The sequence below is a fragment of the Macaca nemestrina genome, chromosome 13 (genome assembly GCF_043159975.1).
Source record: "Macaca nemestrina isolate mMacNem1 chromosome 13, mMacNem.hap1, whole genome shotgun sequence".
NCBI classification, from domain to species: Eukaryota; Metazoa; Chordata; class Mammalia; order Primates; family Cercopithecidae; genus Macaca; species Macaca nemestrina.
In genome coordinates, this window is record NC_092137.1 from 120,125,427 (window position 1) to 120,143,229 (window position 17,803).

Sequence of the window (17,803 nt, forward strand, 5' to 3'; positions counted from 1 at the left end):
TGGTACCAGTTTACTGTATTAGTCTATTTTCATGCTGCTGATAAAGACATACCTGAGACTGGGCAATTTACAAAAGAGATTTAATTGAACTTACATTTCCAAGTGGCTGGGGAAGCCTCACAATCGTGGCAGAAGGCAAGGAGGAGCAAGTCACATCTTACATGGATGGCAGCAGGCAAAGAGAGAGCAACCTTGTGCAGGGGAACTCCTCTTTTTAAAACCATCAGATCTCGTAAGACTTATTCACTATCACGAGAACAGTATGGGAAAGATTTGCCCCCATGATTCCATTAACTCCCACCAGGTCCTTCACACAATACGTAGGAATTCAAGATGAGATTTGGGTAGGGACACAGCCAAACCATATCACGTACCATCTAAACTTCAGCAAAGCAAAGCAGAAACCAGAAATCCCCAAGAGTGTGGTAGGGATAGAGAATTTGCGTTGTGACTTTATGCCATTTTTGTTTGCACACTGTGGATCACCATGGGTTTTGCTTTCATCATAAGTGCAGTCTTTGTACTCTATATGAGTTAGCATTTTCTAAGAATGCTCCTCATCCTAGTTGTTACGCTTGTAATTTTTTTTTGTTTTTTTGAGACAGGGTCTCGCTCTGTTGCCCGGGCTGGAGTACAGTGGTGTGATCACAGCTCACTGCAGCCTCCACCTCCCAGGCTTAAGTGATCCTCCCACCTCAGCCTCCCAAGTAGCTAGGACTACAGGCATGCTCCACTATGCCCAGCTAAGTTTTTTATTTTTTTTAGAGACAGGGTCTTGCCACGTTGCTCAGGCTGGTCTCAAACTCCCGGGCTCAAGTGATCCTCCTGCCTCAGCCTCCTGAAGTGCCGGGATTAAAGGCATCAGCCACCACACCCGGCCTTAAATTCTGAGGTAGATTATTCTGTGTAATTTTGCTTCCATTGTAACTCATCCTGTCTTTTGGCATCTCAGAGTAACTTGGTCAGAACAGAAATCTGGATTGGGGGCCCTCCCCTCAAGTATGTTGTTCTGAGTGAAAGTTGCCCCGTCCACTTACTCAAGTCATCCTTGATTCCTCCCCTTCTCTTGTCTGCCAGCTGAAGCCCCATTGGTGAGGGTCTCCATCATCCACTCATCTCCACCTCTTCAAACACCCTACAGCCTCATTTAAACCACCATCTTTCTTTAGTTAATACAGTAACTTCCTAACTGATCTCCCAAAGTGCTTTTACTTTTTGTGAAATTTGATAATCTCTTAAAATTACAAATTGGATAATGTCACTCCCCTGCTTACAACCTTACAATGGCTTTCTCTTGCACTCAGCATTAAAACAAACTTTGTTATATGCAATGTGACCCCCGGCTGATTTTCTCAATCTGGGCTTATTCTGCTTTCGATCCAGCCTGCTCTTGGTATTTCTTGACTATGTCAAAATCATTCTGTCTTCAGGGCCTTGTTGCTTCCTCTTCTGCAGTGTTCTTCATCAGCTCTTTCTCATGGTTACCAGCTCAACTGATATCAGAGAGGCCTTCCGTGACCACATGACCTATAGGGGTACCCCCTCCCCATTCATCACTTTGACAGTATCAACCTATATATATCATCCTGTAAGATACATATATTTTAAATCTTTTTCCCCTTTCTAGAATGTGCGTTCCATGAGGGCAGGGACCTTATCTATGTTATTTACCATTGTATGCCTGACACCTAGAATAATGCCTTGCAGTAAATATGTGCAAAACAAATAGAGCAAATATCTTTTTTTGGAGGTGGGGGACGGAGTCTTGTAGAGCAAATATCTTTTTGAGTGCTTGAAAACTCTTCTTACCTAAAATGGAATAGAGGAATGTGGCATGAGACCTTGGGGCAGTCCCTTAAACCTTTCACATCTTAGTATTCTTACCTCAAGAATCGTGGTGGTAGATCCATGGTCTTTATGCTTCCTTCTGGCATTAGAATTCTTTTGTTTGTTTTTGAGATGGAGTCTCACTGTGTCGCCCAGGATGGAGTGCAGTGGCACGATCTTGGCTCACTGCAACCTCCACTTCCTGGATTCAAGCTATTCTCCTGCCTCAGCCTCCTGAATAGCTGGGACTACAGGTGCCCGCTACCATGCCTGGCTAATTTTTTGTATTTTTAGTAGAGACAGGGTTTCACCATGTTAGCCAGGATGGTCTCGATCTCCTGACCTCGTGATCCGCCCGCTTCGGCCTTCCAAAGTGCTGAGATTACAGGCGTGAGCCACTGCACCCAGCCGCTGGCATTAGAATTCTGTGAATTATAAGTATTTTTTAGTATCTCCAAAAACTTGTTGCATGATTAAGACTAAGTTGTTTTTAACATATTCAAAATACTTCTCTATTGATACATACTTAGTATACTAAGACTTTAAGGCATAATTTTAAAAAACTTACTTTGAAATACCTCTATAATGCAATATGTTCCTAAAAAATCACTGTGGTATGAAAATGGTGCAAAAAAATGAGAGCAAGGGGGTTAGGATCACAACACTCAAAAAACTTTGTCAGTTACACATAAAAAAGGATAAGAACCTAATAATAATGGTGGCACATTTTTTCACAGGTTAAATGATTGAGAAATACATAGATGTGGCAGTCTATCTTGAAAAAGCCCTGAGATTTGCTTGTTAAAGTGGGTTGCTGAAGGTTGCAGCTTTTAAGTTATTGTGAAGGGCTGTGAGGTAGGTTATTTGAAATCTGATGGAAGGTTGCAACACCCAGTGTAGATGGGTGTGGTTGATAGCTGTGGTGAACTGAGACAGCTGGTAGGTATTTTGAGGTGTGTGCATTTTGTATGCAGTATTTCTGCACAGTTCGGTTCAATTTTCTGAACTCAGATCAGCTGGGTACAATTTTCTGTTGCTGACCTGGTGTTTGTTTCAGAAGACAAATTGCACGTAAGCTAATGTGAACTTTACATGTTATGCCCCAATTTTTCCCTAATATGTTAATCATGTAGAAACAAATTTGTGTTGAAAACAAGCATTACAGGAACATTGACTGTAATTTTAGACTTTAAAAATGTTGCACAAATAGTACACAAAGTTTTCTTTTCTTTTCTTTTCTTTTTTTTTTTGAGATGGAATCTTGCTTTGTCACCCAGGCTGCAGTGCAAGAGCACAATCTCAGCTCACTGCATCCTCTGCCTCCCAAGTGATTCTTGTGCCTCCGCCTCCCAAGTAGCTGGGATTATAGGTGCACGCCCCCATGCCCAGATAATTTTTGTATTTTTAGTCGAGACTGGGTTTCACCATGTTGGCCAGGCTGGTCTGAAACTCCTGAGCTCAAGTAGTCCACCACCTCTGCCTCCCAAAGTGCTGGGATTACAGGCATGAGCCACTGTGCCCGGTCACAAAGTTTTCATATGCCTTTACCCAGTGTCCCTACATGACCATTAGTACAGTGATCAAAAGCCAGGAAGTTAACGTCGATGCTACAGTGTTAACTAACCTTAGCTCTTATTCCAATTTCGTCATGTGTTTCATTGTTGTTATTTTTCTCTTCCAGGATCCAACTCAAGATCCCATATTTCACTTAGTTGTCATGGTTCCTAAGTCTTTTCCAATCGGGGACAGTTCATTACTCTGTCTTTCATGACCATAACACTTTAAAGAGTACTGTTATTTTGTGGAGCATTGCCCCAGTTTGGATTTCTCTGATGTTCTTTTGTGGTTAAGTTGAGGTTATGCATTGTTGGCAAGAACAACCACACAATTGATGTTGTGCTCTTCTTGGCATGTCTTATGCTTGAAGTCAATAGATAAGATGTTAATTTTTAAGATATGTTTAGTATTTTTAAGTTTTAGTTGTATAATACAGTTTGCTGTTTATACTTTACAGCCATTCATTTTTAGTGTGAGGTTTAATGTCTTTCATTTTTATCAGTTCCCTTTTTCTTATGGTTAAGCTATGTGAAAATGAATTACAGTCATTATAGGTATGCCCGCGTATTCTTTATTTTTCTTTCTGAAACTTAATATATTTTGATCCATCAATTATTCCTATCCATTTGAGAGGGTATAATACTTTTGAAATGGAAGTGTTTTTCTGTATTGTCCTTGTACAATTTTTTAATATAATTACGGTTTGTTTTTTTTTTCAGTTTCCATAGTCATGGGCATTCCCACAGTGAAAAGAGAAGTTAAATCTTACCTCATAGAAACTCTTCATTCCCTTATTGATAATCTGTATCCTGAAGAGAAGTTGGACTGTGTGATAGTAGTCTTCATAGGAGAGGTAATTATTTAATTGTTGTTATGTTTTTACCATATATAGCCTATAAGAGTTGAAACCCTAATTGAATATTTGAATAAGCTTTTAAAAGCACTTTTAAAAGATGATGTGATGAGTAAAGCTTAGGTAATATATTCTATCTGACAGTTTAATGTAAATCTAACTTATGTTTGCCTTTACTTCTCTCCTGTAGTTACAAACCAGGAATAGTAATCTTTGTTGTCAATAGAATGATATACCCATAGATCTTTAAGAACGTGTCCCCTATGAGTGAGAACATGCGGTGTTTGGTTTTCTGTCCTTGTGATAGTTTGCTCAGAATGATGGTTTCCAGCTTCATCCATGTCCCTACAAAGGACATGAACTCATCGTTTTTTATGGCTGCATAGTGTTCCATGGTGTATATGTGCCACATTTTCTTAATCCAGTCTGTCATTGATGGACATTTGGGTTGGTTCTCACTCGTAGGTGGAAATTGAACAATGAGAACACTTGGACACAGGATGGGGAACATCACACACCGGGGCCTGTCGGTGGGTGAGGGGAAGGGAGGGGGGAGGGATAGCATTAGGGGATATACCTAATGTAAATGATGAGTTAATGGGTGCAGCATACTAACATGGCACATGTATACATATGTAACAAACCTGCACGTTGTGCACACGTACCCTAGAACTTAAAGTATAATAAAAAAAAAAAAGAAAAATATGTTAAAAAAAAAAAAAAAAGACATGTCCCCGTTTCTAGCTCTAAGACTTAAATTTGGACATTTGCACTGATGATCTTTGGGAGTCCTGAAACCTGAAAAAGGTTTAGTCTCAGCTGGAGTTTCATCATCCTTTTATTCTCTCCATCCGTTCTCTGTACTCCTAAGAAATCGTGTGAATGAGAAATACCACACTTCTTGTATTTTAGTATCCTCAAAAGATTTAGAGAAAGAATAAATCTCGAAAAAGTTATTTTTAAATCATGAGGAAGAAGACCCTAGAGTAAATATTTTCTTAATTATTGTGTAGAGTTTCAGAATGGGAAAGGATTTAGGACATAGTATAGTTCTGGCCCACTAATTCGTAACTTTTTAGAGTTCCCCATGTCTTTTTAGATGAAAATGGTCTTGATGATTTCCTTATTAGAGAAGTAAACAAATGCATGCTGTTCAAAACAATTACATAAATGTATAATGAAAAATTACCTGTTACTCCTCTATATAAATATAGCTATTTCAAAATATATGTTAAGGGTTTTTTTCCTGTGGCTTGTACAGCTATATATGAATGGGACCATTCTATATATATTTTAATGTAGTGGACATTTTTCCATGCTAACAGGAATAAATATCACAACATCATTCTTTGTGGCTATAAAATATTTCATTATGTGGTTTTAGCACAATTTATTTAATGTGTGATTGATAGACATTTAGGCTGTTTCCTAACTGATACAGGTTGTCTCTTGTTCAAAAACACCTGAATTCTTTGTAATTGTTGCAAAACGGAACAGGAAATCATATGTATGCGGAGGTGATGGCTAAATGAAGCGGTTAGAAAGAGACAGAAGGAGTTTTTGAGGTGGGTTTCAGGCAGAATATTGCCTAAACCAGAACAACCAAATGATGCTGGTGGTAACCATGAAGAGGACTTTGTATTGAATGAATATATATGTATATATTTTGTGACAGGATCTCACTCTGTCACCCAGGCTGGAGTGCAGTGGTGCAGTTTTGGCTCACTGCAGCCTCGACCTCCCAGGCTCAAGCAATCCTCCTATATCAGCCTCCCGAGTAGCTGGGACTACAGGTGTGCACCACCATGCCCAGCTAATTTTTTGTATTTTGTGTGTGTGTGTGTGTGTGTGTATGTTTGTCAAGACGGGATTTCACTATGTTGCCCAGGTTGTCTCCTGAGCTCAAGTGATTCTCCTACTGCAGCCTCCCAAAGTTCTGGGATTACAGGTGTGCACCACCACACCCAGCCTAAGATATTTTTTTATATTACCTTGTTTATTCACATTGTTTCAGCAATTTGCCCAGCAGCATTCCAAATACCTTACATAAAAACTATAGGATTTGAATTTAGATTCTATAAGGAAATAACAAATTCATCAAGTTGGACGAGCACCTACTGTTCAACTTTGAAAAATTGAGTTTCTAGAATTTTCAGGTTCATGGAGTATTTAGAATACAGTATGAAAACAATGTTGGTTTTTTTTTTAATTCAGTGTTCTTTTTTTTTTTAATTATTATTATACTTTAAGTTCTAGGGTACATGCGCACAACGTGCAGGTTTGTTACATATGTATACTTGTGCCATGTTGGTGTGCTGCACCCATCAACTCGTCAGCACCCATCAACTTGTCATTTACATCAGGTATAACTCCCAGTGCCATCCCTCCCCCTCCTCTCTCCCCATAATAGGCCCTGGTGTGTGATGTTCCCCTTCCCGAGTCCAAGCGCTCATTGTTCAGTTCCCACCTATGAGTGAGAACATGCAGTGTTTGGCTTTCTGTTCTTGCGATAGTTTGCTGAGAATGATGGCTTCCAGCTTCATCCATGTCCCTACAAAGGACACAAACTCATCCTTTTTTATGGCTGCGTAGTATTCCATGGTGTATATGTGCCACATTTTCTTAATCCAGTCTGTCACTGATGGACACTTGGGTTGATTCCAAGTCTTTGCTATTGTGAATAGTGCTGCAATGAATATATGTGTACATGTGTCTTTATAGCAGCATGATTTAAAATACTTTCGGTATATACCCAGTAATAGGATGGCTGGGTCATATGGTACTTCTAGTTCTAGATCCTTGAGGAATTGCCATACTGTTTTCCATAATGGTTGAACTAGTTTACAATCCCACCAACAGTGTAAAAGTGTTCCTATTTCTCCACATCTTCTCCAGCACCTGTTATTTCCTGACTTTTTAATGATTGCCATTCTAACTGGTGTGAGATGCTATCTCATTGTGGTTTTGATTTGCATTTCTCTGATGGCCAGTGATGATGAGCATTTTTTCGTGTGTCTGTTGGCTGTATGCATGTCTTCTTTTGAGAACTGTCTGTTCATATCCTTTGCCCACTTTTTGATGGGGTGTTTGTTTTTTTCTTGTAAATTTATTTGAGTTCTTTGTAGGTTCTGGATATTAGTCCTTTGTCAGATGAGTAGATTGCAAAAATTTTCTCCCATTCTGTAGGTTGCCTGTTCACTCTGATGGTAGTTTCTTTTGCTGTGCAGAAGCTCTTTAGTTTAATTAGATCCCATTTGTCAATTTTGGCTTTTGTTGCTGTTGCTTTTGGTGTTTTAGACATGAAGTCCTTACCCATGCCTATGTCCTGAATGGTATTACCTAGGTTTTCTTCTAGGGTTTTTATGGTATTACGTCTAACATTTAAGTCTCTAATCCATCTTGAATTAATTTTCGTATAAGGAGTAAGGAAAGGATCCAGTTTCAGCTTTCTACTTATGGCTAGCCAATTTTCCCAGCACCATTTATTAAATAGGGAATCCTTTCCCCATTTCTTGTTTTTCTCAGGTTTGTCAAAGATCAGATGGCTGTAGATGTGTGGTATTATTTCTGAGGATTCTGTTCTGTTCCACTGGTCTATATCTCAGTACCATGCTGTTTTGGTTACTGTAGCCTTGTTAGTATAGTTTGAAGTCAGGTAGCGTGATGCCTCCAGCTTTGTTCTTTTGACTTAGGATTGTCTTGGCAATGCGGGCTCTTTTTTGGTTCCATATGAACCTTAAAGCAGTTTTTTCCAATTCTGTGAAGAAACTCATCGTTAGCTTGATGGGGATGGCATTGAATCTATAAATTACCTTGGGCAGTATGGCCATTTTCACGATATTGATTCTTCCTATCCATGAGCATGGTATGTTCTTCCATTTGTTTGTGTCCTCTTTTATTTCACTGAGCAGTGGTTTGTAGTTCTCCTTGAAGAGGTCCTTTACATCCCTTGTAAGTTGTATTCCTAGGTATTTTATTATCTTTGAAGCAATTGTGAATGGAAGTTCATTCATGATTTGGCTCTCTGTTTGTCTGTTACTGGTGTATAAGAATGCTTGTGATTTTTGCGTGTTAATTTTGTATCCTGAGACTTTGCTAAAGTTGCTTATCAGCTTAAGGAGATTTTGGGCTGAGATAATGGGGTTTTCTAAATATACAATCATGTCATCTGCAAACAGGGACAATGTGACTTCTTCTTTTCCTAACTGAATACCCTTTATTTCTTTCTCTTGCCTGATTGCCCTAGCCAGAACTTCCAACACTATGTTGAATAGGAGTGGTGAAAGAGGGCATCCCTATCTTGTGCCAGTTTTCAAAGGGAATGCTTCCAGTTTTACCCGTTCAGTATGATATTGGCTGTGGGTTTGTCATAAATAGCTCTTATTATTTTGAGATACGTTCCATCAATACCTAGTTATTTAGAGTTTTTAGCATGAAGGGCTGTTGAGTTTTGTCAAAGGCCTTTTCTGCATCTCTTGAGATAATCATGTGGTTTTTGTCTTTGGTTCTGTTTATATGCTGGATTAAGTTTATTGATTTGCGTATGTTGAACCAGCCTTGCATCCCAGGGATAAATTCCACTTGATCATGGTGGATAAGCTTTTTGATGTGCTGCTGGATCCGGTTTGCCAGTATTTTATTGAGGATTTTTGCATCGATGTTCATCAGGGATATTGGTCTAAAAATTCTCTTTTTTTTGTTGTGTCTCTGCCAGGCTTTGGTATCAGGATGATGTTGGCCTCATAAAATGAGTTAGGGAGGATTCCCTCTTTTTCAATTGATTGGAATAGTTTCAGAAGGAATGGTACCAGCTCCTCCTTGTACCTCTGGTAGAATTCAGCTGTGAATCCATCTGGTCCTGGACTTTTTTTGGTTGGTAGGCTATTAATTATTGCCTCAATTTCAGAGCCTGCTATTGGTCTATTCACAGATTCAACTTCTTCCTGGTTTAGTCTTGGGAGAGAGTACGTGTCCAGGAAATTATCCATTTCTTCTAGATTTTCTAGTTTATTTGCGTAGAGGTGTTTATAGTATTCTCTGATGGTAGTTTGTATTTCTGTGGAGTCGGTGGTGATATTCCCTTTATCATTTTTTATTGTGTCTCTTTGATCTCTCTTTTCTTCTTTATTAGTCTTGCTAGCAGTCTATCCATTTTGTTGATCTTTTCAAAAAACCAGCTCCTGGATTCATTGATTTTTTGGAGGGTTTTTTGTGTCTCTATCTCCTTCAGTTCTGCTCTGATCTTAGTTATTTCTTGCCTTCTGCTAGCTTTTGAATGTGTTTGCTCTTGCTTCTCTAGTTCTTCTAATTGTGATGTTAGGGTGTCAATTTTAGATGTTTCCAGCTTTCTCTTGTGGGCATTTAGTGCTATAAATTTCCCTCTACACACTGCTTTAAATGTGTCCCAGAGATTCTGGTATGTTGTATCTTTGTTCTCATTGGTTTCAAAGAACATCTTTATTTCTGCCTTCATTTTGTTATGTACCCAGTAGTCATTCAGGAGCAGGTTGTTCAGTTTCCATGTAGTTGAGCGGTTTTGATTGAGTTTCTTAGTCCTGAGTTCTAGTTTGATAGCACTTTGGTCTGAGAGATAGTTTGTTATAATTTCTGTTCTTGTTCATTTGCTGAGGAGTGCTTTACTTCCAATTATGTGGTCAATTTTGGAATAAGTGTGACGTGTTGCTGAGAAGAATGTATATTCTGTTGATTTGGGGTGGAGAGTTCTGTAGGTGTCTATTAGGTCCCTTTGGGGCAGTTTAGTTCAATTCCTGGATATCCTTGTTAACTTTCTGTCTTGTTGATCTGTCTAATGTTGACAGTGGGGTGTTGAAGTCTCCTGTTATTATTGTATGGGAGTCTAAGTCTCTTTGTAAGTCTCTAAGGACTTGCTTTATGAATCTGGGTGCTCCTGTATTGGGTGCATATATATTTAGGATAGTTAGCTCTTTCTGTTGAATTGATCCCTTTACCATTATGTAATGGCCTTCTTTGTCTCTTTTGATCTTTGATGGTTTAAAGTCTGTTTTATCAGAGACTAGGATTGCAACCCCTGCTTTTTTTTTGTTCTCCATTTGCTTGGTAGATCTTCCTCCATGCATTTATTTTGAGCCTATGTGCGTCTCTGCATGTGAGATGGGTCTTGACTCTTTATCCAATTTGCCAGTCTGTGTCTTTTAATTGGACCATTTAGTACATTTACATTTAAGGTTAATATTGTTATGTGTGAACTTCATCCTGCCATTATGATATTAACTGGTTATTTTGCTCGTTAGTTGATGCAGTTTCTTCCTAGCCTCGATGGTCTTTACATTTTGGCATGTTTTTGCAATGGCTGGTACCGGTTGTTCCTTTCCATGTTTAGTGCTTCCTTCAGGGTCTCTTGTAGGGCAGGCCTGGTGGTGACAACATCTCTAAGCATTTGCTTGTCTGTAAAGGATTTTATTTCTCCTTCACTTATGAATCTTAGTTTGGGTGGATATGAAATTCTGGGTTGAAAATTCTTTTCTTTAAGAATGTTGAATATTGGCCCCCACTCTCTTCTGGCTTGTAGAGTTTCTGCCGAGAGATGTGCTGTTAGTCTAATGGGCTTCCCTTTGTGGGTAACCCGACCTTTCTCTCTGGCTGCCCTTAACAGTTTTTCCTTCATTTCAACTTTGGGGAATCTGACAATTATGTGTCTTGGAGTTGCTCTTCTCAAGGAGTATCTTTGTGGCGTTCTCTGTATTTCCTGAATTTGAATGTTGGCCTGCTTTACTAGGTTGGGGAAGTTCTCCTGGATGATATCCTGAAGAGTGTTTTCCAACTTGGTTCCATTTTCCCCCTCACTTTCAGGCACCCCAATCAGATGTAGATTTGGTCTTTTCACATAATCCCATACTTCTTGAAGGCTTTATTCATTTCTTTTTCCTCTTTTTGCTTTAGACTTCTCTTCTCGCTTCATTTCATTCATTTGATCCTCAATCGCTGATACTCTTTCTTCCAGTTGATCGAGTCGGTTACTGAAGCTTGTGCATTTGTCACGTATTTCTCGTGTCATGGTTTTTATCTCTGTCAGTTCGTTTATGGCCTTCTCTGCATTGATTATTCTACTTATCCATTCTTCCATTCTTTTTTCAAGATTTTTAGTTTGCGCTGGGTACGTAATTCCTCCTTTAGCTCTGAGAAATTTGATGGACTGAAACCTTCTCTCAACTTGTGAAAGTCATTCTCCATCCAGCTTTGATCCATTACTGGTGATGAGCTGCGTTCCTTTGGAGGGGGAGATGTGCTCTTATTTTTTGAATTTCCAGCATTTCTGCCCTGCTTTTTCCCCATCTTTGTGGTTTTATCTGCCTATGGTCTTTGATGATGGTGACGAGCTTATGGGGTTTTGGTGTGGGTGTCCTTCCTGTTTGTTAGTTTTCCTTCTAACAGTCAGGACCCCCAGCTGTAGGTCTGTTGGAGTTTGCTTGAGGTCCACTCCAGACCCTGTTTGCCTGGGTATCAGCAGCAGAGGCTGCAGAAGATAGAATATTGCTGAACAGCGAGTGTACCTGTCTGATTCTTGCTTTGGAAGCTTCATCTCAGGGGTGTACCCCGCCGTGTGAGGTGTGGGGTGTCGGTCTGCACATAGTGGGGGATGTCTCCCAGTTAGGCTGCTCAGGGGTCAGGGACCCACTTCAGCAGACAGTCTGTCTGTTCTCAGATCTCAACCTCCGTGTTGGGAGATCCACTGCTCTCTTCAAAGCTGTCAGACAGAGTCGTTTGCATCTGCAGAGGTTTCTGCTGCTTTTTGTTTAGCTGTGCCCTGTCCCCAGAGGTGGAGTCTACAGAGACAGGCAGGCCTCCTTGAGCTGCTGTGGGCTCCACCCAGTTGGAGCTTCCCAGCAGCCTTGTTTACCTACTTAAGCCTCAGCAATGGAGGGCGACCCTCTGCTAGCCTTGCTACAGACTGCTGTGCTAGCAATGAGGGAGGCTCCATGGGCGTGGGACCCTCCCGGCCAGGTGTGGGATATAATCTCCTGGTGTGCCGTTTGCTAAGACCCTTGGTAAAGCGCAGTATTGGGGTAGGAGTTACCCGATTTTCCAGGTGTTATGTGTCTCAGTTCCCCTGGCTAGGAAAAGGGATTCCCTTCCCCCTTGTGCTTCCCAGGTGAGGTGATGCCTTGCCCTGCTTCAGCTCTTGCTGGTCGGGCTGCAGCAGCTGACTAGCACCGATTGTCCGGCACTCCCTAGTGAGGTGAACCCGCTACCTCAGTTGAAAATACAGAAATCACCCAATTTCTGTGTCGCTCACGCTGGGAGCTGGAGACTGGAGCTGTTCCTGTTCGGCCATCTTGCTCAGCCCTCTCCAGTGTTCTTATTTTACTATAGTACACATTCTGGTTTGCTTCACAGGAAGAGTGCCCGAGACCTTTATTATGGTCTTTAAAGGTTTAAAGTAAACTCTTTCACGTAAGCTGGTTTAACAGGGCTAGTTAGTTTGCCTAGGGTCAGAAATTTGCACAGTAGAGGCCGGGCGCAGTGGCTCACTCCTGTAATTCCAACACTTTGGGAGGCTGAGATGGGCGGATCATAAGGTCAAGAGATCGAGACCATCCTGGCCAACTTGGTGAAACCCCATCTCTACTGAAAATACAAAAATTAACTGGGCATGGTGGCACACGCCTGTAGTCCCAGCTACTCGGGAGGCTAAGGCAGGAGAGTCGCTTGAACCCAGGAGGCAGATGTTGCAGTGAGCCAAGATCGCACCACTGCACTCCAGCCTGGGCGACAGAGTGAGACTCTGTTTAAAAAAAAAAAAGAAAAGAAAAAGAAAAGGAAAGAAAAAAGGAATTTGCACAGCAGGAATATAGAAATTGAATAACCAGAGAGTATTTATTAAATTGCTGTGGCATTTTTGGTTTTTATTTTTATTTTCTGTCGTGCATTTCATTTATACTAAGAAATATTATTTCTTTTGTGTTTTAATTCATTTTTTGATAAAAATATAATCACATGGTTTTTAAAATCTCTGTGTGTGTTGTGTACACTGAACAGTGTTCCTTCCAGTACTGTGTTTTAGACACTTGGTTTACCGTGATGACTGTTGATAGCTGTACCCATTCAGAGACATGTAATGGCCCTAATTCTGTACAGATAGTATAAGGTTAATGTTCATATTAGAGCATAAACAGCTATTTAGATTTCCTTCTGATTTTGATAAAATATTTTCCTGGAAAATTATCCATTTTATCCAACTTTTAAACTTTGCTTTAGGCAGAGGTGGGAAATGCAGGCTCCTGTTCTTTTTGCGATGCTTCCCTCCGATTGCTTTGTGCACGCGTGTGTATTTGTGACTGGCTAGTTAACGGATCTGTTTTCATTTATGATGTTCTAAAAACCTTCTTGGGTGTATTTATTATTTCCTTTTTTGTTTGTTTTCTGATCCATTGATGTCTGCTTTTAACATTATTAATTTTTTCTTCTATTTTAGTTCCATTTTTTACTTTTCAAACATGTTCACCCAAATGCTAACTTATTTTCATTATTTATTTTTTAGATATCGGAATTAATATGCATTTTGCTGCCTGGTGGCAACTGCTTTAATTGGGAGCTTTTTGTTGTTTTAAATGAATGGTGAAATGTTTGGTCATAATTTTTCAGCTGGTGTGTGTGTTTGTGCGTGTGCATACATGTTTATACACACATAGATACATATAGTTTTTGTTCTGCAGAATTTCCCCTTTTTGTCTTATTACTTTGGATAGTTATTGTGCTGGTTCATCTTTAAGGATCATCATTGGAGATGAAGTTTTCCCTAGGCTGCTGGTTTACAGGAGGATGAGGTGACATAGCAGACGACTCTGCCTTTCCTTCTGCCACGCAGTTGGGCCGCTTCCTGCAAATACTGCTAGCCTGTGCAGCTCTTCATGTTGCCTCTGGTTATTACGACTAAACTGGATCCCTTTGGAGTTTAAGAATTTGGGCTATTAATACCTTAAAATAAAGTTTGCAGTTTTTGCATCAGGTTCTCATTGATAATTGTAAATGATTTCCAGGAGGGAAAGTGGGAAGTACTGTCAGTGCTGTGTTCCCACCCAAACTCTGTGTAAGTAGCTGAGTCTGTTCTAGTTAAGACAGCTTAGTCTGCCTTCAACCAAGGTTTAGTTACCTGATGTTTTTGAACTCTTTTTCTGTCCCAAAGCACCTGAAGAGTACAACAGCCATAGAAACAATACAAACTCTTTTAGTTGCCTGTTAATCATATTTTTTTTTAAAGGCAAAAGGGTACATTTCATTTTAAGTATTCTTTTACTTACTGAACAAGTGTCCATTGAAGTACCAAAATGAGGAAGGTACTGGAAGAGACTAAAACTCTTTAAAGGCCAGACACGGTGACTCCTGCCTGTAATCCCAATGACGTGGGAGGCTGAGGCAGGAGGATCACTTGAATCCAGGAGTTGTAGACCAGCCTGCGCAACAGAGCAAGACTCTATCTCTAAAAAAATGTTTTTTAATTATCCAGGCATTGTGGTATATACCTGTAGTCCCAGCTACTCAGGAGGTTGAGGTGGGAGGATCACTTCAGCTCAGAAGTTCAAGGCTTCAGTGAGCTGTGATCAAGCTACTGCATCCAGTTTGGGTGACAGAGACCTTATCTCAAAAAAAAAAAATCTTTAAAAACACATTAGGTAATAAATTTTGGCCCCAAATTAAAGTCTAGCAGTACACTAGAATGTTAATATTTAATGCCATTAGCTTTATTTTTCTGCTTTTTGAAAAAAATTACTAGTTATACATGTACATGGCTACAGTGTCCAATAGTTCTACAAAGCTGGTTAAAATAGTCTCCTGTTTTCATTCCCCCACCCATTCCCCAGCCCCTATTTTCTTTGCTTTCCCTTCTCCATTTCCTCGTCTTCTGGGTCCTTTTAGGTAGCAAGTAAAGTAAAAAAAACTCTCTGTGACTTTCTCTATCGTTTTTCTGCATTCTATTTTATTAGTTTTTCACTCTAATCTTATTAGCTTTATTCTGCTGCTTTTAGTTTGGCTTACTCTTCTTTTTCTGGATTTTTAAGGTGATTGGGTAGATTATTGGTTGGAAGGCTTTCTTCTTTTCTAATATAGCCAGTTTAAAGCTATAACTTTGCCTCTAAGTACCACTTTGGCTGCATCCCATAAATTTTGATCTGTCATGTTTTCATTTTCATTCAGATCAAAATACTTTCTGATCCTCTTATAATCTCTTCTTTGACCCATGAGTTATTTAGAAAAGTGTTTAAATTTTTTTTACCCGTTTGAGGATTTCCAAAATTTTCTCCGTTTGTTGGTTTGTAATTTAACTACTTCATAGTCAGAGAATACATACTTTGCATGATTTCAGTCCTTTAAAATTTATCAATACTTGTTTCTGACCTAGTGTATGGGCTGTCCTGGACAGTGTTTCATGTGTTCTTAAAAAGAATGAATTCTGCTGTTATCCAGTAAAGTGCCTTCCCTCCCTTCCTCCCTCCTATCTTCCCTTCTCTTCCCTTCCCTTCTCTTCCCTTCCCTTCCCTTCCCTCCCTTTCCTTTCCTTTCCTTTCTTTTTTCCTTTCTTCCTTCCTTCCTTCTTTCCTTCCACAATCATCTATCTAATCTATCATTTGTCTGTCTAATCTATCTGTCCATCTAATCTATTTATTATTTTAGAGATGGAATCTTGCTCTGTCACCCAGGCTAGAGTACAGTGTTGTGATCATAACTCACTGTAACCTTGAGCTCCTGGGCTCAAGCAATTCTCCCACCTTGACCTCCCAAAGCACTGAAATTACAGGCATGAGCCACCATGCCTTTCCATGGCTAATTGTTTTAGTTTTAGTTTTTAATTTTTGTCTCACTATGCGGCAGTGGCTGGTCTTGAACTCCTGAGCTCAAGCAATCTTCCTGCCCTGGCCTCCTGAGTAGCTAGAAGTGTCTTTCTATAGATATATATTAGATCAAGTTGGTTGATAGTGTTCAGGTGTTCTATATACTTGCTAATTATCTGTCTAGTTTTTTAATCTGTCTAGCTTCTATTCTTGATTTTAAATGCTAGATTTATTGTATTGGTATATCAGTAGTATTTTGGCCTGTAATTTTTCAGCAGCTAGATTTAAAACTGTTTATGCATTGGTTGTAAATCATACAAACTGGCTGGGCATGGTGGCTCATGCCTCTAATCCCAGTACTTTGGGAGACTTGAGTGGGAGGATTGCTTAAGCCCAGGAGCTTGGGATCAGCCCGGGCAACATAGCAAGACCTCATCTGTACACAAAATAAAAATGTAGCCAGGCATGGTGGTGCACACCTGTGGTCCCAACTACTTGGGAGGCTGAGGTGGGAGGATCACTTGAGCCCAGGAATTCCAGGCTGCAGTGAACTATGATCACTCATGCCACTGCACTCCAACCTGGGTGACAGAGCAAGACTATGTTTCTTAAAAAAAGAAAAATCATACAAACTACTATAGGAAAGAAATTGTGTGTGTGTGTGTGTGTGTGTGTGTGTGTATGAACAATATTCCGTAAAGTTTGCTTGTAATTCAATAAACATTTACAAGCAAATAATTTGCTTGTAATTCAATACATATTTTTACAAGCCTCTGCCCACTGAAACTTATGTAGAAGGACAAGAAAGAAAACCCCGAAATATGTAATATGTTAGGTGAATGTTAGATGATAATGAGTGCTGTGGAGGATAAATCAGTACATAAGAAAAGAGGCTTTGAGTTGCCCAGGGAGGGTAGACAGGACATTTGGGCAAAAGCCTGAGGGATTTAAGAGTTGGACAATCCAAGCAGAGGAACTGTATGTGCAAAGGCCCTGTGGCAAGAGCATTGCTTGGCACCTTTTGCCAAACAGCAAGCCTATATGGCTTGAATAGAGAAGGTGGGGGGCTCAGTAGCAGGAGGCAGAGAAGGGTGGAGTGGGCCAGATCACATAGGATGCTACAGGCCGTTGCAAGAACTTGGCTTTTACTCTAAGTCATTAGGGCTGGCAAACTTTTTTTAAAGGACCAATAATAAATATTTTAGGCTTTGGGAGTCGTACAGTCTCTGTTGGAACTATTCAGCTTTGCCATTTTAGCTTGAAAACAGCCATACACAATACATGAACGAGTGGGGTTGAGTTTCAATAACATTTTACTGTAGGATAACAGGCAGCGGATCTGTTTTGCCAATCCTGACCCTAATTTAGATGGAAAGTCATTTGAGAGTTTTTAATAGAAAAGACACTTTACTAACCCTTTTTTTAAAAAAGAAAAAAAGTATTTAAAATGACTTTTTATTCTGAAATAATTTTAGATTTATAGAAAGTTGCAAAAATTATAGAGGGTATCTCCTTCACTCAGCTTGCTCTGATGTTAACAACTTACATAGCCATATCATAGTTATCAAAACCAGGAAATTAACACTGGTATAATACTCAACCAAACTATAGACTTTACCTGAGTTTCACGTTTTTCCGCCTGGGTTTGCCTTTCTGTTCCAGCATGCACTACGGAACACCACACTGTAGTTAGTGGTTCTCATGCCTTAGCTTCCTGCTGTCCATGACAACTCCTCAGTATGTTTGCGTCTTTCAT

The 17,803-nt window shown here is 39.9% G+C and overlaps 1 protein-coding gene across 3 annotated transcripts in view; it reads left to right on the top strand.

The window, feature by feature from the left end:
- LOC105490074 (alpha-1,3-mannosyl-glycoprotein 4-beta-N-acetylglucosaminyltransferase A) overlaps nt 1-17,803 on the top strand; it is a 128,677-nt gene that overhangs the window by 65,772 nt on the left and 45,102 nt on the right. For all 3 annotated transcript variants that reach the window (XM_071077295.1, XM_011755359.3, XM_011755358.3), the window contains exon 5: nt 4,104-4,237. In XM_071077295.1, the coding sequence (XP_070933396.1) occupies nt 4,104-4,237 (134 nt within the window). The remainder of the gene's footprint in view (nt 1-4,103; nt 4,238-17,803) is intronic.